We start from the raw sequence: 27,538 nt of genomic DNA, 5'->3' as shown, positions 1-27,538 counted from the left end.
GCACTACCCTCCCACTTTTGAGCCTGATGCAAGTATGGCTTTAGGGAAGGCTGGGCCGACTTCAGTGGGTGGACTGTGGGCCGGGGCTGTGAAGGAGAGGAGTCTGGCAAGTGGGAATAAGGGAGTCCAGCGGGCAGGGATCGGGAGGGGCAGAAGCCAGCCTGGTGTCCGTGGTTTGGAGACCCCCTCCTTCCGGGGCTCCTGGCTCCCCGCCAGAGGCACAGCTGGGATGCATCTTGCATCTGGAAAGGCAGAGGGGGCTCGCCTCTCCTTCCCTGCTGGAGGCTCTGGAGTAGACAGCCCCTTTCTCCCTCCCTTCCGCCTCCTCAAATACCGGGAATTCCGGCGCCACTGGGAGCCCAGGCCAGGCTGAGAACTTTCCTTCAGCTGGGAATGTGCAGCTGGGGGCGGAGGAGGGGAGCGCCAGCCTCAGTCCTGACCTCAGGCAGGCTGCAATGGAGGGGGCCCAGGCCCTGCCGTGTGGCCTCGTAACCATCCAATAAATGACTGAATGGAAGCCAGCAGCTAAGGTTTATTGAGCCAGGCCTCGTTCTGGCTACCTGACTCCCTGAGGGTCGCCTAGGGCCCTTGGAGCACGAGGCTGTAAGCCTTATCTGGGAGGGAAGTGGTTCCCTAAGCATGCCTGACACAGGACAGACACTTAACAGTGTGGACTCCAGCTAGGCCGTGTGGATATGAGTTCCAGCTCTGCCCCTTCCTAGCTATGTGACTGGGCAAATCCCTTCCTCTATGCCTGTTTGCTCCTCTCTAAAGTGAGAACCAGAAACCACCCTCACGTGCCTTTTAGGGACACTGGGAGGATTCAAAGGGAATGAGTTCACATATAAGGTGACTAATGCCCGTGCTATGCAGTTAGTACTCAATATTCTCTCCACCTTTTTTTTTTCCCCGTTAGCTGATTCTTAAAATTTCAGATTCCTGGGCTCCCGCCCTGGAGATTCTAATTCCATAGGCTGGAACTAGATCCAGGATCCTGGGGGCATCTGTCAGTTCAACAATGCCCCAGAGTCAGAGACTCATATACATTTGGGAAGTGAGGCTGTGCTCACTGAATCTCTACAGTGATCTTAGAAGGCAGGTACTGTTGTACAGTTTCTCAACTGGCACAGTTGAGAAAACCCAGACTGAGGTCATACACCAACTAGAAAAGTCAGCATTTGAATTCGGCTGTGACAATGTGGTGCCTCAGAATTCCAGGAAAAATAAGACAATGTGCTAAGTACAAGAGGTTTAGCGTTCAATCAATGAAGCCAGTATTACCAAAGAAACTGCTTAAATTCTGCTGCTCACCCGGCATGCCACTGCTGGGAGGGGGGCAGAATGATTCAAACATAAAAGCCTTTGTCTCTGACCTGAATTTCTTTCTTGGGGGTGGGGGCACGCTGAGGCATTGGAGAGGTCCCAAACTAGAGCGAGGGGGTGTGTAGGTGGGCACAAGAACTGGAACATTCGTGTGTTGTGGAGTGAGAAATCAGATGTGGAACAGACTTCCTAGAATTCCGAACCCAATTCACTCTGGTGTTAGTGTGGAACAGTCTCTGAAATTTCGCAGCACCAAGAACCAGAAGAACCTGAGCAAGGAGGGATGGATGGATGGCAGAGAACGTTGGGTGGTTGTGCTGACGGATTAGATGGTTGAGTGAATGAGATGTACAAATGCGTAAACAAATAATGGAGGGACAGACGGATGGAGAGGGTTGGTTGGACTAAATGGACAGGTGGGGTAATGGAGGAATGGACTGATGGATGAATGGGTATGAGAATGGAGGCAGGATGATGTATGGATGACTAGGGTAGAGAGGACTAAACCAATAGCATATGGACTGGAAAATGGGACAGGTAGCCAGGGAGATGGACAGACAGCTGATGGACAGACAGAGATGCTGAACAGAGGAGACGCTAGGACATGGGAGCTGGATAAACTGCTAAGGGAATAGACTTCTGTGTCTACCTGGAACAGAGCTGCTTAACTTGGCCTTCCTGGGTGGCATCGAGCAGTTCATAAACTCTGAAAGCAGACACCAAATTATAATGGGTGGTTGTGGGTAATTCTCGAAGTTCGAGATTACTCCTGTTTTCAGAACCACCGATTCGTGCTGTGTCAGACCTTTGCATTCATTGTCTTGCATCCCCCCCACTGCCTCCACAACGGGAAGAGATAACATAACTTCATAATATTAACAAAATATTAATGATGTCCCCTTCCCCATCCCTGCTGAGTTAATCAAGGTAAGTAAAAAGGACCATTCGCTAAAGCAGCTCCCAGGAGTTGGAAAGCTGCAGCAATTTTCACACCCGTGTTCAGTGTCTGGACTTGTGGGTGAAGTTCTGAGGGTCTGTGGCATCTGGTTGAAGTCCTTGCTTTTCCTGGCTCACATGTGGAAAGGGGCATCAGGAGCTCCCTGGGCCCTGCGAAGGCCCATAGATTCCTGGGCGGGGGCCAAGAGAGCAGGGTGGTTCAACCGGACCTGGGCCTTGGCAGGCCGTAGCCGCCCGCCACCCCCAACCTGGATGTTGACCGTGGTGGCATAGCTGAGTCTCCGGGCTGGGGGAGGTGGGGGTTGGGGCTGGGGCGGGGGTGAAGGAGCCCGTGATGCAGGGGCAGAGGAGGACCAGGGACCCCGGGAGGCCGAGGGAGCCTCTCCCCCAGGCCCTTGCCGCCGAGCCAGGCTCTGGCTGATATACGAGGCTGCCAGGTATCTTGAGAGGGCAGCTGCGTTGGGGCCCAGGAGCTGCCGGGTTGGAGGAGGGGGACTCTGGGGTGGTGTCAACTCTGAAGACTCTGACCTGAAGACAGGAGAGGCCAAGCGGCGTCCCGGTTTGGACAAAACCACAGTGGTCTGACCCGGGGTGGGTAACAGGCCCTGAACATCCTGAGAGCCTCTTTGCCCAGGCAGAAGTGTTGCAGCCAGACCATGGACATCAGGGAGGCTCTTCTGCTCCAATAAAGGTGTACGTTTTTGGACCTGGAGGTCTGTGAAGCTTTGTTCCTGAAGCAGAGATGCAGCAGACGGACCCTGGATGTCTGGGAGGCCTCCCTGCTTGGGCAAAGGTGGGAGGGCCTGGACTGGGGTGTCCGGGAGGCCTGGTCGCTGGGGCAAAGGTGTGGCAGCTGGAACATTCGGGTTCTGGGGCAAAGACAGTGGGGTGCTGGCAGGGATCCGATGGTCTAGGCAGCTTCCGGGTGCAGGCAAGGGTGAGGTGCCCAGAAGCTGAATGTCTGAGGGGTCTTGGGGCAAAGGCAGTGGAGTGCTGGCTGGGATCTGATGGCTTGGGGGGCCTCCACAGGCAGGCACAGATGAAGCACCTGGAACCAGAACATCCGGGGGGTCATGTTGCAAGGGCAGTGGAGCATTGCCTGGGATCGGATGGTCCAGGCTGTTTCCGTGCGTAAGCGAAGCGCTGACAGCTTGGTCACAAACGCCGGCTGGGAAAGGAACATCCCTGGAACCTCCTTGCTTAGTTAATGGGGCACTGGTCGGGCTCCAGCTACGTGGGGAGCCGTCTTGCTTGGGCACAGCGGCGGTGGCTAAAACCATGACGTCAGAACAGCGTCCCTGCCTGGGCAGAACTGGGCTGGCCGGAACTTGGGTGTCCATATGGCCTCTATGCTCAGGCAAAGGCGTGGTGGCCGGAAGCTGGATTCCCAGGTGGCCTTCTCGATCAGGCAGAGCTGTAGCCGGCACCTGCGCATTTGGGGGGTCTTCCTGCTGGGGCAAGGCTGTGCTGGCTGCAGCCACATCCTGTATGTTCCAGAGGCCTCCTTGCTCCGGCAGAGGGGTAGCAGCTGGAACGTGGATGCCCAGATGGTCTCGCTCAGGCAAAGTTGAAGCATTTAGACCCGGGCCACCCAGGCAGCCTCCCTGCTTAGACAGAGGTGTGGCAGCTTGAACCCGGGTGGCAGGACCAAGAGAGACAGACTCCTGGGCACAGGTCAGTGGGAAGGCCAGCTCACATACCAGCACGTGTCCAAAGGCAGGCAGGGGCCCTGTGTGCACAGAAAGAACAAGAGTCAGGCCTGAGATCAGCGAGGGCCGTCCCTGCCGACCACACACCTGCTGACTACACACCCAGACCTCACCTGGCTCAGCCTGCTCTTGAGGCAGGCAGGGGGACAGCTGGGGCTGGGCCAGAGCGCGGGGGCGGCGGCGGGGGGCGTTGGCTGACGCCCGGGTCTCGGCCCGCTGCATCTGCTGGATCCGCTCGCTGTAGAGCCGGGCTAACTCTCGCACTCGGGAAACTGCCCTCTCTGAACTCGGGGCTCCTGCCTTCCCACTTGCGCTGCCTCCTCCCAGATCCGAATCTTCCAGGATCAGCAGCGGCTCTGGGAATCCTGGCCGGGCCAGCTGCCCCTGCTCCAGTGCCTGCCAGGCGCTCCGGATTTCTGAACAAGAGCGGAATTTCAGCTCATCTGGGAATCCCTGTTCTTGGGGGACATCCTGGGGCTGGAAGTCTGGGAACGATTCCCCTTCCTCAGCCTCTTCCTGCGCTGCCCTGCCGTCTGAGGAGGGCTCTCCCAGTTTTGCGGAGCTGCCTCCCGGGAACAGTTCTCTCCTGGTGGCTAGAGCCTCATCGGGCCCATGCAGAGGTCCCTGGAGCCATGAGTCACAGGGAAGGGCGGGAGCACTGGCGAGACTAGGAATGTCCGGGACACTAGGTATGGCTGGAAGGCAGGGCATTTCGAAAACACTGGAAATGTCAGAGAGGCTCGGAAAGTGGGGAATCTTGGGAATTTCAGGGAGGCTGGGTGCGTCTGGACTTCTGGCAAGGCCGGGAACGTCGGGAGTTTCAGCCACACTGGAACTTTCGAGCCCTTCCAGGACGTGGAGTGGGGATGGCCCCCGTTCGTCCATCTCCAGCTCTTCCTCCTCCTCCTCCTCCTCTTCTGAAGAGTCCCGGACGGGCAGGGCTTGGAATGTGAGGGTTTCACTGTCGCCTGGCACCTGGGAGTCTCCAGGGAACTTGGGAATGTCGTGGGGGGATGGCTGCAGTGGGCGCTGGGGAAGAGGCCAAAGACATCAGGGCGGGCCGGCACCCCTGACTTCCGGGCTGTGGCCGCCCCAGCCAAGAGCCCCAAGCACACCATGTGATGCCCAGCTCACCCCTGGATCCCGGAGGCCTCTTTGATTCAACAGTTCCAGGATCTCTTCAGTGATGGAGGTTCCAGAGGGTTCCAGCGTGGGGGGTCCCGTATCCTCCAGGTCCTCAGGGGTTCCGGAAGCTGGAACTGGTGGCTGAGGCTCTAAGGGGGGGTAGAGCTCCCCCTCACTGCCAGCATGCTGTGAGCAAGGAGAGAGGATGGAGGGCAGGGGTTGAGGGCCCCATCCCTTTCTCCCAGACCCAGGAGTCCAGGTCACCAGACCCTGTCCTAGAGTGTTTCTTACCTTGAGTCTAGGCTTAGCTGGGGATGGAGAGATGAGAAAGAGAAAGAGTGAGATGCAGGAACAAGGTCATTCTTGACAGTTGACGAACTGCCCCTGTCATCCTGCCCCCATGCACACAGGACATCCCCTGGGAAGACAGACAGACAGACGGAGCTGGGCCTGTCTGGGCCAGGGCAGTCACTTACCGTTCTGTGGAAACATAACGTACGGGTCCTTCACTGGCTCTGGGGAAAGGACACAGTGATGTCAAGGGCCCAGCTCCCACTGCATTCTCTAGTCAACTTTTAGGGGGAGGACACTCACCAGACTGTCTGCGGCCACGGCGGGTAGCAGAGGGTCCTGGAGACGGAGCTGTGGGAGAGGGAGATTAGAAGCCCATGAGCGGCCCAGCTCCAGGCTCCTGAAGGAGGAGAAGGCTGGGGGCACAGTACCTGGGGGAGATGCAGGGGGGAAGCTCAGGGTTCTATATTTACCTGTGTTCCTTCGTCCAGGGGTGAAACTTCTAGCATCTCGAGGTCGGGGAGACCCAAGTGGGGGTGTCAGGGGCTCTGGGATAGGCTTACTTTTAGGAGCACCTATGGGGAGAAATTTGGAACCCGATCATCTACTTTTCCTTGGGAGTAACGCCTCTACTTCCACATCCTCCCAACCCAAGGCCCCAACTTACAGTGCAGGCTGTTTTCAAGGAGAACTTGTTTGGCCTGAAAGAGACAAGGGTGAGGGTTGTGTGGCAGGAGACCTGTCTCTGAACACCCCGCTCACAGTCCCGATAACGGGTGCCGTAGCGTGAGACATGTCACGTGACTGATGAGTGTTAGTCATCCCCACAACTCCATGGGGTCAGTGCTGATTCCTCCAGGTGAGGAAACGGGAGACCAGAGAGGTTGCCCTCCTTGCCCAAAGTCACAGAGCAGGGACATGGTGGAGTGGGGATTCAAACCCAGGCAGCCTAACTCTGCCATTTATCGATCAAGGTCTAAGACAGTCCCCCTGCCCTCAGGGTCTTGCGGGGCTCATGGATATGGCCGGAGCTGTACCTTGGCAGGGATGGAGGCGGGGTGGTTTTCAAAGAAGAGGCGCTGAAGACAGTGAATCCACAGCCTCTTCTCCTCTTGGTTCTTGGCCTGGGGGAGGGACAGGGGTGGTCGGGAGCCTGGTGTAAGGTCTAGAGGCTGAGGGGAGCCCTGACCGCCCAGCCCCACCTTGCACCCACCTGGAGCAGGTGCCTGTGTTTGGGAATGGTCAGATCAGACACCTTGAACCCTAGAGGGTCTCGAGGACTCTCGCTCACGCTCAGATTGCAGCACTGGATGGGGGAGGGTGGGCAAAAGGGGCAGCAAGCTCAGAGCCCTTGGACTCAGCAGTGTGCCCCTTGTAGGTAACCGGTTCCTACTTCCTAGAAAGATGTGCCCCGTAAGGTTGCACACTTGGTGGGTCCCCTTCCCCTGTTGAGCCTCCCCATCAGGCCGGGCTCTGCTCTCTCTCCCTCATCAGCCCCTCGCCTTCATCTGGATCAGATGATGTCCTCCCCTCAAGAAGATGCCTGGCTGCTGGGCAAATCCAGCCCCCCCCCACGCCCTCACCTGCATCCTGCTGGCCTCACCCCTCATTAAACCTCACCCCCCATCCTTGGACTCAAGAAAACCTGGCCCTTCTGAGCTGGATGGCCCCACCTTTGCAGACCCCACCCCTGCCCCCCCCCAAGTATATAGGTATAGGTATACACAATGAACCCTGCCCCTGACATTCTGGCCTCGCCCCCAACCCTGAACTCACAAAGATGTGGCCCTTGTAGGTGTACTCTGGGCCCCGGCGCTTGGCCACAAGCAGCATCCGTGAGAACAGAAAGAGCAGCCGCTCGCCCCCTCGAAGTCGGGGTCCGCCCCCTCCGCCACCTCGGAACGCGCCCTCTAGCACCAGCTCCCCGAAAGCACTGAGCTCCGGGCCAGTCCAGCCGCCCAGCCGCCGCTGCACTTCCTGCCGGGACCCCGCCGGGTGCGAAAGGCACAGAAGGGCACACGCACCAAGACAGGAAGTGCACACACACCAAGACGGGGGCGTGAGCCACAGGGTTGTGCAGTCCAGCCCTCCCTCGGAGGCCGCCTCTGCAGTGCTGATCACGCCCACCAGAGGCCCTCCACCCGCTGCCCCCATCCAGCAGCCCCGGCCCCCCCACCCCACCCCGGGCTCACCTGGAGGCGCGCGGCATGCTCCTGCTTGCGTTTCATGTCGTTGATGTACCAGGCGACGGCGGTCATGGACACAATGGCCTCTTCCACCATCTCGCGGCCCCCGGCGCCCGGGCCCTCTGCCCAGTGCTTGCCTAGCTCCTACCAGGCAGCCACCAGGCACCCAGGGAGGGGACAGAAACAAGAGGAAGAATGATAATGACAAGAGACAGAAAGAGAGAAATGGGAAGGTGGGGGCAGAGGTGGCGACCCAAAGAAGGACAGAGACACACACGCAGAGACAGAGTGGGATCAGCCAGCGCCAGTCCCCACTGGCCCCACCTGCTGCCCCGGCTTCTAGGGACTTGTCCTGGGGCCACCCTCCAGACGTCCCACCAGGTGGCCAACGGACAGGACTATGCCCTCCGCGAGCAGCCCCCGGGGGCCACGGCGCACCTGCAGCAGCAGATGGTACTTGAGGATGCGCTGAACGGGTTTCAGCAGGAAGCTCTGCAGGGGCAGCGAGTGGCGGAGCTGGGCCTGGCGCTCCTGCAACCACAGGGCTGCAGGCGGGGACAGCGACAGCTCCCGGAGCAGGGCTAGGGAGCTGGGGGCACAGCACAGGTCAGCTGGGGTGGGGTGGGGTGGGGGTGGGGTTTCGGGGGCTGGCGGTGGGGGCGGGACAGTCAAGGGCAGCTTAGGGAGAGGTCAGTTACTGTCACGGTCTGGCAGGGGTTGGAGCTGGATGGGTCGAGGTGGAGGGAGGCTGGCCGGCACAGCAACTCAGTGGGCAAGGCCTGGGGCCCAGCAGGGGCTCCTCACTCCTCACCCCTCACCTCGGGTAGTTCATGCAGTACAATGTGTAGATGTCAAAATCCTCACTCTGCGGGTGACACGGGAGTCAGGGAGACCCGAGGTCCCAACTTCCCAAGCTCCCCCGCCCCCTGGCCTAGCCCAGGCTTGCTCCTCCCTGACCCAGGCCCCCTCCCAGACTGCGCGCCCTCACCCCGCCTCACCCTCTGCACGAAGCACTCGGCAATGCCCCCCGCGCTGCTGTTGCCCTCCAGGTCCTCCAGGAGCTCACTGTGAGGGAGAGAGGGTGCTGAGGGACTGCCCCATCCCCGCAACCCCCTGTCGGAGGACTCCAGAAGCCTGGGGCCTTGGTGGCGACCAGGATCTCTTGAGGGGCCACCATATCCAAAGGGAGTCTTCTGACTGTGACACGGGAGATTGCAACCTGCTCAGATTTTGTCTGTGGACAGTGTCCTACTCCTCAGCTCAAAATCTTGTCAGAGTCGGCATAAGCCTAGGTGGGGGGGGGGGTGTCTTGTGATACGACCCTGGGAGAGGGGTGTCATGACTCTCAGAGCTGCGATGATCTTAAGATCCTGTTGTGATCCTGAGACCTTGTCATGCCTTCTCAGATCTATAATAATCTGCAGACCTCATGAAGACACTTGGAGGGGTCATGAGCTTTGGACCCCAGCATCCTCCTCACTGGGTCCCGGCCACCCATCTGGTTTATCTAGGACTGACCCGGTTCCCAGGCCGAGCTGGTCACACAAATGCTCACACTGGCATGATCTTCAGGCCTCACAGGAGCCCTGGATTCATCGTGACCCCAGACCTGACATAGCGCTGAGACCCATCCCGGTATTTAGACCTCATCTGGGTTCTCAGGCTCCCAGCCACCTTACCCTCCACCACTCTGGTTCCTCACTCCCCATCACGATCCCTGCCCAATGTTACTACACCCCAGGTACCAGCCTGGACAGGGCACTACGGGGCTCCAAGGTTTGGATTAGGATATAGCCCACCGCCCCTGACCCTACCGGCTGGTGCCCCTACCCATCCCTCCCGCTTCTGACCTGCTGAACTCGTAGATGTCCTCGATGTTGGCAAATAGTATGCCCACCTGCTCCGCGCTCAGCCCTAGGACCCCACCATCCAGCAGAGGGCCCAGGTAGTCCTGTGGGGATGACCGGGGTTATGGGGGTAGAGGGCTGGCCTGGGGTCCCGCTGGGCTCAGGTGCCCGCCTGCCTCACCTCCACGATGCTGCGAAGGTCCCGGACATAGGCCCGCTCGGTCTCCACAATCTCTCGCGCCACTCGCTCCAGCCTCGAGGGTTTGGCTGAACCCGGGGTCCCCACGGGTGACAGATGCAGGCGGATGGGGGGCCCTGGAAGGGGCTCTGGCCTGGACGCTGAGCAGACTGGGGTGGGCCCTGGAGCGGGGTCCCCCTCAGAGCCCACCGTGCTCAGGGATGTGGAGCTCCCAGAACCTCGGGGGGAGGCCATGGCAGCGGTTGCAGGGGCTGCTGGGGGTGTGGAGCAGGAGATCAGGGGGGCTCCCCAACTGAGTGCTCTCGGCTCTACACTCACCCAGACCAGGTCAATATCTTTCCCCCGGGCTCCCGTCTCCTCTTCCCACTGCGCCGCCCTGGTCCTGTCCAGTCCTCTCCCATCAGGGTCTTTTCTGGGCTCTGGCCTCTACTCTTCTAATCCACCTCCAGGTATCAGCCTGGGGGATCTTTATTAACTTGCCCATTTGACCTTGTCACTCCAAGTATAACCCCTTCATGTCCTCAGGACAAAGTCCAAACTCCTCAGATCCACAGGGCACTATGACACGTGGCCATTTGAGACCTTTCCATTCTGCTTTCTTCCCATAGCCACACCACTTCTCACACTCCAGTCCTATTTGACTGCTTTCAGTTATTTAAGAAAAACCAGCCCCTCTCACCTCTGCAAACACTGTTCCCTCCATATGGAATACTATTTCTTGCTTTTCTCAACTCATTCCTCCTCATCTTTCAATTCTCTTTAGATGTCCCCTCCTCCACGAAGCTGTCCACTGCCCTCCCTGACTGGGTTCCCACAGTGAGTGGATGGGGCTTTCTTCACTCCCCCCCCAACCCTGTCCCAGCCCTGACCATTCATTCTACCATGGGTATCCCCCTCTGGACTGTCAGCATCCGGGGATGGTTCCATTTGCCCCATTACATCTGGAGCTCTGTGTAGGCAGGGCTGGAACTGTCTCGGTCACCCTGTGTTGCCAGCACTGCCCAGCGCCAGCCACAGAGGCCTGCACAGTGCCTGGACTGAAGGAACGAATGTCCAGTGGACCCCACCCTCCCCTGCACGCTCACCTGTCTGGGTCTCACACACAGCTGCACAGTCACACACTTCACCTGTGGGGCCACGGCCAAGGCTAGGGCTGGGTTTGGACAGGCTCGGTCCACGGGCTCCCTCGGGCATGGCTGAGCGGCTCAGCGGCTGCTGCAGAAAGATTCCCTTCTGGCATATCAGGACCCCATCGGCCTTCCCCTCCACCCACACTCACAGATTAGGCCAGAGAATTAGGAGCCGGGTCTAAACCCCAGGAGGGACTCCCTGAGAGTAACTAATGGGGCAGACGGAGGCACAGTGATAGAAACATGGGCACAGGGGGAGATTACACAGAGAAAAAGATGGAAAGGTTGAGACAAAGAAGAGTGAAGCTGGGAGTCTGGTCTGTCTGGGGCCGGAGTCTCAGGGATCCTGGGAACGTTTGGGTTCTGGCTGGAGCCGAGGGCGAGGGGCAGGGCTGGGAAAAGCCGTGGGCGGGAGGCCGCGGGGTCCCAGGGGAGGGCGGAGGAGGCTGGGGGACCGGATGCCAGGGTCCTGCAGACGGCTCCCTCCCCCGCCCAGGGCTGCGAGTTGGGGCGCTGGCCTTGAGCCCTCGACCCACCACCCCTCCTCCAGCCAGTCCCTCCGCGATCTGCTTACTGTCCCCACCGCCGCAGCCCGGGTCCCCAGAGCCTTCCCACACCCCTCCAGACCCAAACTCCCGCCGGCGCCTCCGCTCGCCCCCCGCCGGCACGCCCCCTCATTGTTCAGCTGCTGCGGCGCCGCCCCCTCCCCCAACCCTTCGGGGCCCCTCGCCTCCCCCCTCACCTCCCAGGGAGTCTCCAGCCCCGAACCGAGGCTGCTGGATTCTTATTCGACCCTAGCACGGTCCCTGGGGAGGCGCAAAGCCGGACTCCTGGGTCTCTGAAAGTCAGGGGCGTGAACTTCGGGTTCTCAGGCTCCGGGAACCAGAATCCGGCGTCTCTCGGAGAATGGGATGCAGCGGTCCGAATTTCTTGGTCCTCTAAATGAGGGATGCTGGGAGTCCCGACTCTTGGGTCTCAGATGGGGCGCTGGGGACCCAAATTCCCGAGTCTTCTAGATAGGGCCGTGGGGCGATTTCTGAGTTCCCCTAACTCTTGGAGCAGAGATTAAATCATTTCCAGGCGGGAGCGCAGGGGAGTCCCAAATTCCTGGGTCTCCTTGAAGTGGTGGGCGTTTCAGCTCCAAACACACTGGCTGGGGTGCTCGGAGTCCGTATGCCGAGTTCGGCTATCTGGGCTCGGATATCTGGGAACCTTGGAGGTAATCACCGGTCTGGGATCCCAAGTTCTTTAAACCGGGGTACAGGAAGCTCGGCCTCCAGGATCGCGCAGGGCTGCCGTCCTGGACTCCCGGCTCTTCCAGGAGGGGGCGCTGGGCACCTGGATATCTGGGCTCCTTTAGCTTGCTCTTTGGGGTCTCTCAGGGCGCGGTGCAGAGACTCGCGACTCCGGAGTCCACCACTTTGGACCCCTCAGGCTCTAGGATGAGTACCGCGGGGCTCTTGCGGCGGAGGCGCCACATCTGTAGCGGGAGAGTCCGGTCCCAGCTGTAAGGCGGGGGGCGGTCGCCTGGGGCTTCCCCTCCCCCCAGCCGCCCGGGCTCATATCCTGTTCCCGCCCGTGGGGGGGAGGGGCTGCCTTCCGGCCGGGCAGCCGGTAAAGGGTTAAGACCCCGCCCCCTTGTCTGAATATTCATGAGGAGGCGAGTCCCGGGCAGGCTACGCCCCCACATTCCAAACGCCTCTCAGATTTTTCCCTTTTACAGCAAGGGCCTTCGGGGCGTGAGAATCCGGAACTGGTAGCGCACTTTCTCCCATTGGTCAACCAAAAGATTCGTATTTGCATATGCAGGAAAGGCGGAGTTGTCCAGCCAGGTCACGTGGCCAAGAACGACTGAAGGACCTCGCGACGCGAGGGTGCGGCCGGAGCTCCAGTGGCGCAATCGGTTAGCGCGCGGTACTTATACGACAGTGCGAGCGGAGCGATGCCGAGGTTGTGAGTTCGATCCTCACCTGGAGCATCTTTTTCTTCCTCTTATCCTCTTTTTAGAAATTTATACATCTTACAAATCAGCTAGAACATCTACAATATCACTTAAAGGAATGAGCATTTCGATCTTCGGAGTTTTCAGGCTGCAACCCCTGGAACTCTGACGACCCCTGGGAGTGTTCTGTATTGTGGGGAGGTGCCGTTTCCATCCCGGCCGCCAGAGGGTGGTATCGCCTCTTAAATGCCTGAGTATTTAATTGGGTCGGCAAATCTCAGTTTAAGACTTGTGTAGATGTGTCGGGTTCTCTGCTGACTCTATGGCATTGCCTCTTTCTCCATCTTTTCTGTCTTGGATTTTTTCCCCTCAGATATAATTGCCATATAACACCGTATTAGTCCAAGGTATACAACGTGATTCGATATATGTATAAATTGTGAAATGATTTCTGTAAGTTTAGTTAACATCAATCACATCGCGTATTTACTGTTTTTTTCTCCTGTGACTTGAGATTTTGCTCTCTTTTCCTCCTTTTTTTCTGAATTGATTTGTTTCTTTCAACAAATGTTGAACATCCACTATGTGACTGACTCCTCTTTAGGGTTTAGCCATGAGTGATACAGCAATGAATAACACAAAGTCCCTGCCCCTGAGGATTTTACATTCTAGTGGGAGAGGCGGACTTCTATAAGCATGAAAACTACATTTTATATGTTAGGTGGTGATGAATGTCATGGAAAAAGTAGAGCAAAGTAGGGAGGAAGGATGAGGGTGTGGGTTGTAATAATAGTAGTCAAACATCATCTCACTGAGGAGACATCTGAGCAGAGACCTAAAGGAGGGAAGTAAGCCATGGGGGGATACTTGGGAGAATATTCCAGGCAGCGGTAGCAGCCGGTGAAAAGGCCCTGTGGCTGAAGCAGCAGGTCAGGTATATTGGTGAGCCGCTAGAAAGCCCATGTGATTAGAGCAAGAGTGCCTTAGATAAGAGCCGGGCTATGTAAGCTGGTGAGGACTTAGGACTTTGCCTTTTATGTGATCTGACTCTGACTCAGGTGTCAGGACAGGTTCCCTGTATTTGTCTTGTTGGGGAGTGGGGAGAGACTGAGGGTAGGTCCTGAGCCAGTGAAACCAGGAAGGGGCTGTTAGGAAGGTTCAGGTGGAAGATGATGCTGGATAGGACTAGGCTGGGAGCCACAGCAGGCAGGTAGATCTATGTAGATGAGTCAGACAGAATTGCTGTTGGATGGGGTGTGGGTTTGACAAAGAGGAGTCAAGGGGACTCCCAGGTGTTTGGCACTGGTAGCTGGTGGTGGGGGTCATTTTCTCAAATGCGGTTTTTGTTTTTAGAAGGGGCAGAAAATCTGTTTTTGCTAAGGGAAGGGCCAGAGATGTGTTTCTCGTTCTTTCAGACTCTGTAAATGTCTCTGCATGGCTCGTTCTTGCTCTCTGCCTCCCCGATGTCTTTGGATCTCCGTGTTTCTTTTATTCCAACCCTTTCTCCTAAGTCTGGGGATCTGAGCCCTTTCCCCAAAATGAAGGGAGGGCAGTTTCCGGGAAGCGGCGATCAATGGTCAGGGCCTGCCAGTGGGCAGGGAGAGAGAGCCAAAGAAGAGAGGGCAAGGAGGCTCAGGAGGAAGGGAGAGGAGAAGGCAGAGGAGGGGAAGGGGCTGGAGAGGGAGAGGGAGAATACCAGCGGGACGGAGCAGAGGGGCGGAGACGAGAGGTGGAACCCAGGAGACGATGAGTGAGTTAGAGGCCAGGAGGAAAAGGGTGCAGAGGACACGAAGGTGGGGGGGGGGGAGAGGGGAGAGAAGGAGAGGAACTGAAGGAAAGAGGAGAGGAGGTGGTAAGGGACGGGGGTGGAGGCTGGAAGGGGAACACATTAAAAAGGGGAAAGGGAGAGGACTCCTGAGGGAGAGGAAGAGTTGGAGAGGGTGAGGGGAAGGACGGCGCAGGAGGGTAGGGGAGAAGGAACTGACGGTGGGGAGGGCGGGGAGAGCGGGGAGAGGAGAGGGAAGTGGGGGAGGGGAGAGGAAAGAGAAGGGGGGAAAGGGGTAGAGGGGGGCGGAGGAGGTGGCGGAAGGGGGGCGGGGCGCCGGCGCTGACGCGGGGCGGCTTCCGGGCGCGGGGTGGCCGGCTCCCCCGCCCCAGGGTGGTTCCCGCCGCGTGTTGCCTTGTATGGTCCGAGGACGCCGCGGTCCCCGGGGCCCCGCCCGACGCTGCCGCGACCCACACTCGGGCCTGGCGAGCCGGACCCCCTCCCCGGCCCCGCCTGGAGCGCGATACCCTCGAGCTTCCAAGGCCCCCAAATGCCGAACTTCTCGAGTTCCGAAGGGCCAAGACTCTGCAATTCCGAGGAAGGCCAGATTACTGCGTTTTGCGGTCTCTGCAAGTTTTCGGAGACACCAAGGGGCTAGAATTCTAAATCGCCGAGACTGCCTCTGAGATTCTGGAATCCTGAGGCTCTCAAGCTGCCTCCCCCGCGGTTCTGAAAGCCTGAGATCCCCGCCAGGCTCTCACGTCCCGGAACACCGGGCGGTGGGACCCCGGGACGCCCCGACTGTCGGGAGGCCCCCTCCCCCACCCGCTTCGCCGCCCCCGTCCGTCCTGGGCTCGCGACCCGGCACATTCCGTCCTCTCCGCTCTGCCCCGCCCTCCTCCCTCGGCCCCGTGGGGACGGAAACATGCCGTCCCCGCCCGCGCCCGGCCGCCGGCTGGGTCAAGGAGCCCGGCTGGACGGGAGGGCCTGCGCCCCCACGCCCCAGGAACTGGCTCTCCGAGTTCCTAGGGTGACCTCACCTGGGCCCCGCCCTCTCAGGTGAATGGCCGGGCCAGGTGACGTCACTTCCTGCCAGGTAAGCGCCGCGGGCGGCTCCGTCTGCGAGGGTTTGGAGGAGCTCTCGGTCGACCGCACCTATCCCGCTTCTAAAAGCCCACGCCACCTTCCCCGCTCCTCTTTACTGCTTCTAGACGGCAGAAAATCCAGGATTCCAGTTTACACACAGATTCCTTTTATTTAAAAATTCCAAAAAACACAAAAATAAACTTTTAACAATATATTACTTAATATATTATTATAGTATACTTATAACAATAATTATTCCGTCGTTTCCAATATTACAAAAGGGAGGAAGAAAAATACAAGGGAAGCAGACGACCCAATATATATAAATACTATAAAATCTATTAGAATAAATAAAGTCGTCATAAATAAAGAGCCCAATGGCTGGGTGGGGTTTGGCAATGGCTTTGGCTACTTGCTTTTGGAGGGAAATTCGAGCACCAGGATTCCCCCTCAGGGGGAGGCTCCAGTCACCACCAGACACTGGAACCTCAGGGTCTAGGAGAAATTGGAAGGGGGCAGTGGGAGCCTATTATTCACAGCATTGGGAAAGGGAGGGGTGGGTAGAGGGCTCACTGCCTTCCTCAAATCTGCTACATTTTTTTTTTTTTTAACAAGGCCCCAGAAAACACTCCTTCCCCCGACACCATGAACACCGAGCTTGCACACTGGGGACCTGCCCCAGCGTGGGGTCAGGGGAGTGGGTTAATGCACTTTGGAAGGTTGGGGGGAGGCTACTTGATTGAGTCCTCCAGTTTCCCACAGCCCCTGGGGCCCCTGTGGAACCCAGGGCAAAAGAGAAATGGCCCCCTTGAGATCCAGCTGATCTGTACTGGGTGGGCACTTGTCACTCAGAAACAGAGATGCGGTTGAAGATGGGGAGTCGCCGAGGGGCTGCAGGTAGCTGGGGTGGCCCAAAAACCCCAGCCTCAAAGACAGGTGAGTCGGATCCCCCCAGGCTGCTGCCACTGCTAGCATATTCGTCAGGATCAGATCCCAGGGAGTGTGCAGAGGGGCTCCGAGCCAGGCCACCCAAGGGCCCCCAGACGCTACTGGGGGTAGCCCTTCGGCAGGAGGGGCAACAGGTTGGGGTGGGGTCCCTTCGGCCCACTGGGGTCCCAGGGGCAGCAGAGAAGGCAGAGGGAGAAAGTGGAAGGTCCCCCGGTGGTGGTGGTGGGGAGCTGGAGGGAGAGAAGGAGCAGGAGGACAGGGAAGGGCCTGCCAGGCCTGCTGGTGGTGGTGATGTTCGGCGGCCAGAGGGCAGGCCTGAGAAGCTGATGCTCTGCCGCAGCACGTGGGGGTGGCCCGGGGCAGCCAGGTCTTCGCTGGGGTTGTGGATGAAGTGGCAGCGTGAGCCGTAGGGGCAGCGGCCCTGGAGGTAGAACTTGTGGCAGAGTTCGGTCTTGTACTTGGGGTGGCGGCTAGCCTGGCGCAGCTCACCCAGACCATGGGCAAACTGGCACTTGGCCCCATAGCGGCAGCGCCCACTCTCTGAGAAGGTCCGACATAGCTCAGTCTTGTACCGGGATGAGGTGGTGGGGGTTGCAGTAGGTGAGGTGGGTGAAGGTGACAGTTCAGAGCCTGGGCGGGGAGCCAGGGGTGCGAAGCCTGGGGGTGGCGGCACCCAGCCACAGCTTCGACCCTCCACCAGGCTGGTGGAGCGGCCAGGCAAGCGGGCACCGACCCCAGCCGGGCTGTTGTCGGATGAGCTGAGGCTCCAGAGCCCGGAGGAAGCCCAGCTTGGGCTGGACTCGGTCTCTCCGTGGTCAGATGGCAGGTCAGGGCTCAGCGACAGGAGGCTCTGTGGAACAGGGATTGGTTAAGACACCGAAAATGCTGGGTGACGCCCCACCACAGCTGCAGGGCACCTAAGAGCTTGCCAGTCCGGTTTGTGGGCTCCTGGCCTGAGCCCCACCTGCCCCCATTAAAATATGAGTGCCGGATCGCAGGGATCCCGATTTGGACGTTCTGAGTTTATTCGCGAGAGAAGCCGATCCCAGGGACCCAGACACCCCGGCTAGAACAAGAGGAGACCCCAAAGTCAGACAACACCACCGTCCTCTCAATTTTGAGCCTCTGGACCCCTCGGGGTCTGACCCCGCACATCGGGTTCTCCAGTTTCACAACTGGAGAAGGAGGCAAAGGTAACCCAAGAGTCGGGATCTCTTCGGTTTTAGGGTTCCCAGAGTTCTTCGCTGGGTCAAGCGGTGGAGAAAGAGAAGTCGGCTTCCCCTCACCCCAAGACTCCAACCCCAGAAACGCCTCCGCGCAAAACCGCGCCCTAAGCAACTACTAGGGGATAAGCCAGGTGTGGGGCCATTTCCGCCTCCAGACAGCCGTAGTCTGAAAAGAGTCCTCCAGCTTTCCATCTCCAAGGGCCACCCCACCAATGCTGGGGCGGAGACCCGAAAGTCGTGAACTCCATTTGCACCTCCCGAGACTCGCACTGGTCTGAGAAGGGAGCTTGGGACCCCGGGCCGGAGTGTGCGACTCTCCCGAGCTGCAGTTTGAGAAGGGAGCCAGAGGTCCCGGGCCGGACTTTCCGGCGCTAGAGAGCCCTAGTTTAAGAAGGGTGTCAGGCAAGCAGACCCCGGGGGTGTCGGTCGGCGGGGGCTCACCTCGTAGATGGCGGCGAGATCCATGGCGGCGCGAACGGCCGATGGGCTGAGAAGTCGGCCAAAAGTGGGAGCGCTGAAGTCAGGCTGCGGTTGGTTGGCAGAGACGGTGCTTTTATAGAGTCGATGGGAGGAGGCGGGGCCAGAGGGGCGGGTCCTGGTGGGTGGGGCCAGGAGGGGCGCTTCCCGGACGCGCGCCCCCAGCAAGGCCCGCCCGGCCCCCGGCCAAGAAGAACCCGAGCCTGGCCCGCGGGCGGCCCCGACCCGGCGGGGAGTGCCCAGGGTGTGTGTGTGTGTTGGGCGGGGGGTAGTGGTGTCGGCCCAGTCTTCAAGGCTGGAGACGGAGGCGCGGAGAATCGAACTGCGCGGTGGTGGGGGCAGGGCTCCCGGGGGAATTGACATGGGCAGAGGCCAAGAGGGCGTGCGTGGGAGAGGCGGACGGGGGCGGGGAGAGACGCCGGGAGAGAAAGAGACAAGAAATGGAGAGACCCAAAGAGAAAAACAGACACCGACATGGAGGGAGAGACACACGCAGGGAGATTTAGAGAGGGTGAGACAGGGCAGGGAGAGGAGAAGTTGGAAGGATCGCCAATCCTCCTACGCCAATTCGCGCGGGGCGTGGGGTCCCGGAATACCTGGCGAGGCAGGAAAGGAGCCTCTCGTGCTCAAGCAGATAATGGCACTTCTGATCGTTTCCTCTGGGCCAGGCACTGTCCCATGGAAGTGCTTTACATACATTAACTCAAGGACTCATTATGCCCAGTTTACACACCGGGAAACCCAGGCTCGGAGAGGCCAAGTTACTGTCCTAGTCCCTGTTAAGAAGTTTGCCTTCTGAGAAAACTCAAGATTAGAAAGGGGGAGGTCTTTTATTGTGGTAGAGGGTTGCCTTGATGGAAAGTCGTCTGGAGGTGGAAGAAATGGGTCATTCTCCCAACTGATGGTCGCATGGGTGTCTTTCAAAGGGGTGTGCCTTGAGAGAACTCTTAATTGCGGGGATTATACCCCGCGTTGGCAAGTCTGTGATTGTCAAGGGGGTGCCTTGAGTGACACTCTGTAACAGACCTGGGAAGAAAGTTTACTTTTAAGGGGATCTTGGTGAGCTGCCGCCCTGAGCGAAAACATGGGGGTAGAAATCATTGCCACGGAGTGCAGTTACAAAGGTGGAAAGTTTACTTTTGCAGGCTGCGACCGCGGGCTCGTATTGAGGGTATTGAGGTGGGAAGAGCCTGCCAGGTACACCGACTTGCCTCGTCGGACAGAGCTCGGGGGAATCCCTGGTGCGGCGCTTTCTGGGGCTGAGGGGCCTTCCCGGCCAGTCCCGTGAGCTGGGCGGCTGCGGGTGGCTTTGGCACGGTTGCAGCCTCCCGCTCGCCCGTGACTCATACGCAAGGGGCGGGGGAGGGGGGCTTCCTGGAAGCCGTGACGAGGAGGCTCGACCCGGACGCCCGGGTTCCTCTCTTGTAACCAGGGCTTTTGTCGCCTGTAAACACAGCCTGGAGGACAACGGCAAAAAGGGGAAAGGGGAGGTGCCTGGTACCCGCCTCCCGGCTGGGCTCCAAATCCCTTCGCCGCTAGTAGGGCTGAGGCGGCGGGAAAACGGGGGGGGGGGGGGGGACAACCTGGGGTCTCTGGAGTCTGGCTCGGCTCCAGCCGCGATCCTGGAGGAGTTTCGATTCCCTGGAGACAGGGAGCATTTCCCATCCCTGAGTCAGGCTGACCCCCTCCCCTCTCCTATCTGCTTAGTCATCGCCCCGAGAGCCAGGACTCTTGGGATTGGGCGACGTTCGAAGAGGCTGGAGAGGGAGCTTTGCGCCGGGGAAGGGCCAACCGTCCACTGAAACGCAGACGGGTGGGACCCAGGGCCCCGGGCCGCGGCCTCTCCTTGCTCAGATCTAGGGGTCCGGGTCTGCCAAACCACCTCTCTGCTCAGATCCAGGAGATGGGGCCTCCAGCCCCTCCTATGTCAGACCCCCAAGTCCGGGAGCCCAGCCCCCTTCTCTCTCTCTAGCCCGAGTCCGAGACCCCAGCCTCTCCCCGCCCTCCCATCTGGGAGTCTGGCTCCCATCCCCCTTCCCACCCTGGTCCAGGCCCCAGACGCCCAGCCTGGGAGGAAGTTCAGGACTGGACTCCTCCCCGCTCCTCACGTAGCCAGCGGGAAAATCCGTGGCCCCAGCGGCGGCCGGGAATCCCCTCTGGAATGACGGTGGGGAAGGGGATGGCCGGGGTCCCCCGCGGGGTGCGGTGGGGGGGGGGTAGCTCCTGGGCGGGCAGAGCGAGGAGGAAAGGGGCGGAAACCAGAGCGGCTAAAAATACGGCGAGCACTTCCGGCCTAGGGGGAGGGGAACAGAGAGCAGAGTTTCCAGAAAAACAAGCGGGGACGGGAAACGCGGGGGTGTGAGAGTCGGGGCGAGTGCGCGGGCGAGCAGGGGAGCGTGTACTCGCGGCACGTGTGCGCGCCTGGCGTGCCTGGGCGCGAGCGGGCGCGGCCGAGTGTGCAACTGCGTGGGCCAGCCGGGGGGGCGGACCGTGGCCTGCGTCGTGTGGCAGTGTGTGTGTGTACTGTAGGTGCGAACGTGTGTGCCTCGGCGTGGCTGGGTGCAGAATTGGGGGAAGTAGGTGTGGGACATGAGGGTGCGCGCCCCGTTTCCTGTGTGAGGGCTGTGGCCTTCCAGTGCCGCCTGCCACGGCTGTGTGAATAAATGTGTGAAACCACCTGCGCCTGTGGTTGACTCCACTGTTTACTTTAGCCAGCCCTGGGGGTGGGAGTGTGTACCCAACTGCAACTGCTCGAGCTGGCGTTCACAAGAACGTGGGACTTACAGACCTACGTGCACATCTGCGGAACGCGCACCACTGTGGGATCCGGAGGGACGGAGCAACTCCTTGAGAGGGTCGCGTGGCTGCCCGTGCCTTCTGGCCGGAGCCCGTGTGCACCCCGGACTTGGAAGCTGTGTGTGAGCATGTGTGACTGGAAGTAGCTGTGGCCGTGTGCACAGTCCCTGTGGCTGCGTATGTAGCCAAAAGTGTTTTGAAGTGTCTGTGTCCTTATTTGGGGTGAGGCTGAGCACACGGGAGGCCAGAATCTGGGTGAGGTTCCTCTGAGGCCCAGTCACAAGGCAGTGAAACTAGTGAACTTCGGTTCCTGACGTCTACAACGCACATGATGGGAAGGGAGGCTGGTCACTGTTCGCCCTCCATGGGCCGAACCGAGCCACACACGCACACACTTGTACCTGAGAAGCATTCTCCATCCCCAGCTAAGGCTGCTTTCGATAATGTTGAGCTGAGGGTAGGGCTGAGTCAGCCTGTGATGGGCAAAGTCTGCGATGGGGTGAAAGATAGTGGGTTAAGTGGTGATTAGAGAGTTGTTTGTATGTTCATGTGGTTGGATTGTTCCTTTAGAGTCTGTTTGTGGGACTGTCTGTCACTGGGCCGCAGAACCTGGGGACACCATGATTGTAGGACGGAGGGTTATACTGTTCTGTGCTGGGGAAGAGGGGGGCCATGTGCGCCTGTGTCCCCATGGTCTTTTGTGCCCTATGAGGCTGTGCTTCTCATGTACACATTTGCCTGGAGTGTGTGGTTGTGCATACAACTGTATAATCTGTAGGCTGTAGAATCTCCATCTGGGTCTAATAACCTAGTGAAAATCTCCACTAAGGTCCTCATGACCTGCGTTAACTTCTACCCCTGCCCCTGTGCTATGGTCCAGGCCTCCACATTGTCCCTAAGCACATCAGCACATTCCTGCCTCAGGACCTTTGCACTTGCTGCTGGTCTCCCTGGGACACTTTCTCCAAATACCCACAAGCCTACTCCGTCTCCTTCAAGTCTGCTCCAGTACCACCTTCTCAGCAAGGCCTTTGTGACCTCTGTCAAGGACTCCCCCCGCCAAGATAAATCTTACCATCTATTTAACGAATAATACATGTAACATCTATTTACAGACCCTAATAATAATGAATACCCATGGACCACTACCCAACCTAAGCTCTCAAACTTTAATGTTTGTGTGTTGTTGTTGTTTTTTAACAAAGTAACATAATTCTCCAACTCCATATCTTGCATTTGTGTTAAATTTGTTCCCATGGACTGCATCTTCAATTAGTGCCCAAGAGGTCTGCTGCCTTTCCTGGGCGCCTGCCCTACATGCCTGGCACTTCAAGAAAGGAACTACCTGGGATGTGCGCACACACACACAACACACACACACACACACACACACAGAGGAGCTGGCCATTTCCCAGGACTCCAGTGTGGGGACCTGAGCTCTGGGTCAATCACAGGTCTCCACAGTCCCAGGCTTTCCTCACAGATGTGGGGTCCAGGACGGGACGCCTCTGGGCGGCAAGATGGGAACCAGGGCACAGAAGGTGCTGGGTGGGGCAGTACCACAACCAGGCTGACTCACTCGGGCCTTTCACACCCGAACAGCTGGGCCTGCGCTGGTAGCTCCGCCTTGCACTTGCCCAGGCCTGAAAGCCATGGCTGAGCTCCCGAGCTCACTCTCAGGGAAAAGGGGAGCCTGGTGGGCCACTCCTTCCCTGAAGCCCCCTCCCCAAGGCCTGCTTCCCGGAGCTGGGGCCCAGGCGCCTGGGTTCTTCCCCAGGACTGATGATTCACCCCTGCTGGGGCCTTTTCACTTCTCCTTTGGGGCTAAAAATACAGGGACCCAGGCATCCAGCTGGGCTAGGCTTCACCACGGATTGCACAATGCCCCTCGTTCGAGCCCTGCTGACGCAGGCTCCGGGTTCGGGTGGGGGAGTGAGTTGCTCTCAGACCAGGCACGCTGAGGTCAGGGCCTAAAACCCCTTCACTTCCCCTTTCCTGGGCTGAGGACCTGGGGGCTGGGCTGACATGGGAGGTCCTAGGGATCCCTAGACTTGGCTGTGGCCCCTAGATCTGCAACTCCTTCCCCTCGCCCCAGATAAGCTAGGGGTCTGGATCCCAGAATCTGGCCCCTTTCAGAATAGAGTCCCAGCTAGGAACGGGGGGCCGAAGAGAGCAAAAGGGGACTAAGATAGAAATGGTCAGACACAGGGAGATAGGACCACAGAGGCTGAGAGACAGGGACAAAAAGAGACCAAATGAGAGACAGACAACAGACCCATGCCTTAGAAACACACAGAGAGACAGCTAGAAAAAGGAGCAAACACGGAGAGACCACCCCCCAACAGACAAAATCAGGAAGGACTGAAGGAGAGAGGCAGGTCAGGGCTCTTTGCCCAGGCCGCGTTGGGGGAGAGCCCCTGGAAGAGGTCATCAACAGGCAGTCCAAAGTGCATCCTGGGCTAGGCAGGAGAGCAGGCTGCCAGGAGAGGCCAGGCCCCGCCCTGCACGCTCCCGGATGGCCTCTGCTGCCCCCTGCCGGCTCCGGCCACAGGGCTCAGGCGGGAAGAAAAGGCAGAGACAAGGCTGCTTTGAGGGTCACTCTTCATTCCCTCCCTGTCCGCTTCCCCCCTTCCCCCCCAGGCCGCTGCCTGCCCCACTCCCAGCCCTGCCAGCTCACAGGGTGCCCCCAGGGCCTGTAGGTGGTGCAGGCGTCTTGCCCGTGACCTTGTTGGCGCAGTCCAGCAGAGCGGTGTGAATGTCCTTGGCACAGGCAATCTGGGCTTTGATGACTGCCAGGTACTGCGGGTAGGGGAGGCTGTCAGGCTGCACTGCGTCTGGTTTGGTGGCCGTGGGCACCAGAGTTGGAGAGTGCTTGGCGCTGTCGCAACTCTGGGACAGGCACTCATGTGCCAGGCGCTGTGGACAGGCAGGCAAGGTGCGGCATCAGTGTCACTCCCGGTGCTCCCCGCCCTACCCCAAGGGCAAGCCCCGGGGTAGCCTGCTTGGCCTCTGGACTCCCTGGGGCTTCGAGTCAGAGCTTGGCCCTGCCAACCACTTGCTTGGGTGACCCTGAGGCATGCAGCTGCTTCTCTCTGTTTCCTCCTTTGAAAACAAATGGGTTTGATAACTGCCTTTGCTACCTCGTCAGGCAAGGATGGTGAGAACAGCCACAGGTCCTAGCATGTCACTGAATGAATGGCAGCTGCCATTACTGGCTGGGACTGTCCTAACTCTGGCCTTGACACTGACAGTGGCTTCTCTGAGAACACCTGCTCCTGGTTTTCCTCCTCTGGCTGCTCTGTCTAGTGACTGCTTACTCTGCCCAAGCCCTAAGTGGGGCAATTCCCAGGTCCCAGCTCCTCTCGTTCTCATGCCCTCTCACGGCTTTCCCACCCACATGCACCGCTCAGTTTCCACTTCTGCAGCGACACCACCACACCTGTGTTCCCCAGTCTACCCTGAAATTCCAGAGCTCTCCTACCCTCCCCACCCAACTGTTCCTCTTCCTAGATCCCTGTCTCAGGAAGGGCACTGCCATTCCAACTAGAGCCGGGGGCCTCATCCTGGAGACGGCTCCTCCCACAGTCCAGGGCAGCCCCATGGCCTGTGCTAGAGCCTTCTGAGTAGCTTTCCCATCTGCTCTTCCCCACTTCCTCAGGACCCTGTCCTGCTGCAGCCTAGCCCACCTGAATCCTGTCATGGTTGCCTCCTTGGGCTCCCAGCCTCCACTCTTAGCTCCTCTAACCCATCCTTCACTTGGCAGCCAGAGGTATTTTCCTAAAAAAGCCAGCAGGTCCATGTTCTTCCCTGCTTAAACCCCTTCATGGCTCGCCAGCACCCTCGGGGCTATATTCAAAATTCAACAAACCCCGGGGCGCCTGGGTGGCTCGGTCGGTTAAGCGTCTGCCTTTGGCTCGGGTCATGATCCTGGGGTCCTGGGATTGAGCCCCGAGTCAGACTCCTCGCTCAACGGGGAGCTTGTTCTCTCTCTCCCTCTGCCCCCCCCCCCGCCCCTGCATGTGCATGTGTGCTCTCTCTCTCAAGTAAATAAATAAGAAATCTTAAAAAAAAAAAATTCCAACAAGCCCTAATGCCTACTACACCTCAGCTAAACTGAATTTCATGACATTCCTAAGGGGAAATTAAAGTAGAAGCTGTTCCTTCTGGTTGGAACACCTCTTTCTTTTTTTTCTTTCCTTCTTTCTCTCTCTCATCTCTCTCTCTCTTTCTTTTTTAAGATTTTATTTATTTATTTGACAGAGAGAGAGAGACAGCAAGCTAGAGAGGGAACACAAGCAAGGCGAGTGGGAGAGGAAGAAGCAGGCTCCCAGCGGAGCATGGAGCCCGATGTGGGGCTCGATCCCAGGACCCTGGGATCATGCCCTGAGCCGAAGGCAGATGCTTAATGAATGATCCATCCAGGCGCCCCTAGTTGGAACACCTTTCTACCACCACACCAGGCTTCTCAAATTCTGACTTTTCCTTCAAACCCCAGTTTAAAATGATGATGTCACTACAGGAAACATTTGCCACGTGCTTAGTACCATGTTACGATTTTTACATATATGATCTTGCTGTCTTTCCCCAAAATCCATTTCTCAAAGGAGAAACCCGAAGCTCACGGGTAGAGACTGGTGGTCCATTCAGATTCCAGAGCTTGTGCTCTTAACCACCCGCCCTCCTCGAAACTCCTGCTCCTCTTCCATTTTTGCTCCAGCCTCAGCTCAGATGCGCTCTCTACCAGTACACCTCCCTGAACCACCCTCCCCTCTCCCTGCCCCAACCTAGGCAGAGTCAGGTGCCTTCTCTGGGCTTCCACAATCCCCTGAACTTCCCTCATTTTAATCCTGGCCCCTCCCCTGGTGCCTCCCCCTTCATAGCCCTGACTTCTGTGGCCTGGGCTTTTCTGATCACAGCCCTGACCACTCTGAGCTGTCACTGTTTGGGGATGTATGTGACCCCAGTGAACTGGAAGCTTAGTGAAGGCAAGGATCAGAGCAACACTATGTCCCCAGCATCAGCTGAGGCACAAGTGTGGCCCCTAGGAGGTGCCTAGTGTGGGTTGACTGACTGAGGGTTTCTAAAGACCTGGGGACTGAAGCAGGACTGTGGTCACCCAGTGTCTAGGAGGTCCCTTACCAGGCAGAGCTCCAGCTGGTCACAGAGTGCGTAGAATTCCTCCAGACACTTGTCAAAGCGCTGTATGGGTCCATCACTGCTCTTTCTATAGCCCAGAAGAAGAAGGTCACTGAAGAATAGATTTCCAATCTCTGGGACTTCAGTGTCTACCCAACCAAATATCCATCAGGAAACCAAGTTTAGGCCCAGAAGCCCCAAGGCAGGGCATAAGGGACTGTTTTAGAAGAGGCAAAAGAGCAAGGCAGGTTGCTAAGGAGTGGGGCTCGAAAACAGAAGGAAGGGGGATAGGTGGGTGGGGATCTGGGTATGAGTTTCTAAGACCAGGGAAAGGGGACTATACTCACTGTCCGTTGTCAATATTAGTGTTCTGAATCAAGTTCTGGGCTGCAACCTTCATCAGGGTCTAGTTTAAAAAAAAATGCAGGAAATAGAAAAACAGATGGGACACTTTTGGTAGATCTACACTCTTCCTTAAGATCTATTCAATTTCCAAGCGCCTGAGAGGCTCAGTCGGTTGACCCTCTGCCTTTGGCTTGGGTCATGATCTCAGGGTCCTGGGATGGGGCCCGCGCCGCGCTCCCTGCTCGGTGGGGAGTCTGCTTTTCCCTCTGCCCTTCCCCCGTCCCCCCATGCTTGCTCGCTCTCTCTGAAATAAAGAAAATCTTAAAAAAAAAAAAATCTATTCAATTTCAAGCCCCCTCTTCACTTGGAAATCCAGAGTAGCAGCCGTATTTTCCCAAAGGCCCGGTCTCACCTAGGGTTCTCCCAGTAATCTCTCCAACAGATCTTACAGTTCTCCCTCACCCACCAATCACAGACAGAATCTCTGTACAGGCCAGTCCTTTCCTCAGGCTTTAACAACCGGAGCTTTGTTTTCCTTTAAACTCCCTCCCACTCTAGCTCCGGCCAGTCCCAGGCCCAACATACGTGCTGATCCCGCTCACACTACCAATCTGCAGAGCTTCGCTTTGGCCTCATCAAGAGGACCAAATGTCATTCTGCTTTCCTGCCTAACGCTCCTTTGCTCTCTCCCAGATTAAAGAGCCCCTCTGCCCACCCCCTTGGAGTCAGAGAACCAAACCCCGCTAGCTTCTCGCAGCTCTCGGCCAATCACCTGTAGACTCTCCTTCAACTGTGGGATGAGCATCTTATAACGCTGCACCGGATCGAAATCCTGTTGCTGTTGCTGCAAAAGCCCGCTCTGGGCAGGCCCCACCAGCTGTGCCGGTGGTTGCGGCTGCTGTTGCGGACCCGGGCCACCAGACGAACCCGGACCCGACACACCCGCAGCAGATGAAGCCCCCGCAGCCTGCTGCTGGGACGAAGCCATCTTTCTGAGCTTAGCGCGCCGGAAGTGCGCCACAAGAGCGTCTCTCCTGGTTTCTTTCTAGC

The 27,538-nt window shown here is 58.3% G+C and overlaps 3 protein-coding genes and 1 non-coding gene across 11 annotated transcripts; 1 reads left to right on the top strand and 3 right to left on the bottom strand.

Moving 5' to 3' along the window:
• Window positions 1-1,239: 1,239 nt before the first annotated feature.
• PLEKHG2 (pleckstrin homology and RhoGEF domain containing G2) lies at window positions 1,240-12,381 on the bottom strand. Of its 8 annotated transcripts, none has more exons than XM_026482332.4 (19): window positions 11,510-12,380; window positions 10,723-10,852; window positions 9,620-9,891; window positions 9,442-9,542; window positions 8,590-8,656; window positions 8,410-8,456; window positions 8,030-8,180; window positions 7,598-7,735; window positions 7,182-7,382; window positions 6,619-6,711; window positions 6,443-6,529; window positions 6,073-6,106; window positions 5,879-5,980; window positions 5,709-5,756; window positions 5,591-5,629; window positions 5,406-5,422; window positions 5,124-5,300; window positions 4,103-5,018; window positions 1,240-4,009 (listed from the first exon to the last, which is right to left on the bottom strand). In XM_026482332.4, exons 2-19 carry the CDS (start codon window positions 10,829-10,831, stop codon window positions 2,394-2,396), a joined length of 4,215 nt encoding a protein of 1,404 aa, XP_026338117.3. In that variant the 5' UTR covers window positions 10,832-10,852; window positions 11,510-12,380; the 3' UTR covers window positions 1,240-2,393. The 8 variants fall into 8 exon arrangements, with proteins under 8 accessions (XP_026338117.3, XP_057170364.1, XP_057170358.1 ...); XM_057314381.1 differs by having other exon boundaries at window positions 9,620-9,888; XM_057314375.1 differs by having other exon boundaries at window positions 5,124-5,422; window positions 11,510-12,381.
• Window positions 12,382-12,652: 271 nt separating this feature from the next.
• On the top strand, window positions 12,653-12,745 carry TRNAI-UAU (transfer RNA isoleucine (anticodon UAU)). Its single transcript is given in 2 exon segments — window positions 12,653-12,690; window positions 12,710-12,745. It is a non-coding gene; the product is annotated as a tRNA-Ile (tRNA).
• A 2,964-nt stretch (window positions 12,746-15,709) lies between these two features.
• Window positions 15,710-20,427, bottom strand: ZFP36 (ZFP36 ring finger protein). The gene is made up of 2 exons (XM_026482340.4): window positions 18,176-20,427; window positions 15,710-17,358 (listed from the first exon to the last, which is right to left on the bottom strand). Exons 1-2 carry the CDS (start codon window positions 18,572-18,574, stop codon window positions 16,405-16,407), a joined length of 1,353 nt encoding a protein of 450 aa, XP_026338125.2. The 5' UTR covers window positions 18,575-20,427; the 3' UTR covers window positions 15,710-16,404.
• A 3,164-nt stretch (window positions 20,428-23,591) lies between these two features.
• Window positions 23,592-27,476, bottom strand: MED29 (mediator complex subunit 29). Its single transcript, XM_026482341.4, has 4 exons — window positions 27,261-27,476; window positions 26,491-26,549; window positions 26,147-26,231; window positions 23,592-23,923 (listed from the first exon to the last, which is right to left on the bottom strand). Exons 1-4 carry the CDS (start codon window positions 27,474-27,476, stop codon window positions 23,681-23,683), a joined length of 603 nt encoding a protein of 200 aa, XP_026338126.1. The 3' UTR covers window positions 23,592-23,680.
• Between the last annotated feature and the right edge of the window lie 62 nt (window positions 27,477-27,538).

This window comes from Ursus arctos, unplaced genomic scaffold, assembly GCF_023065955.2.
Source record: "Ursus arctos isolate Adak ecotype North America unplaced genomic scaffold, UrsArc2.0 scaffold_19, whole genome shotgun sequence".
Lineage (NCBI taxonomy): Eukaryota > Metazoa > Chordata > Mammalia > Carnivora > Ursidae > Ursus > Ursus arctos.
This window is presented reverse-complemented; position numbering and strand designations above follow the sequence as displayed.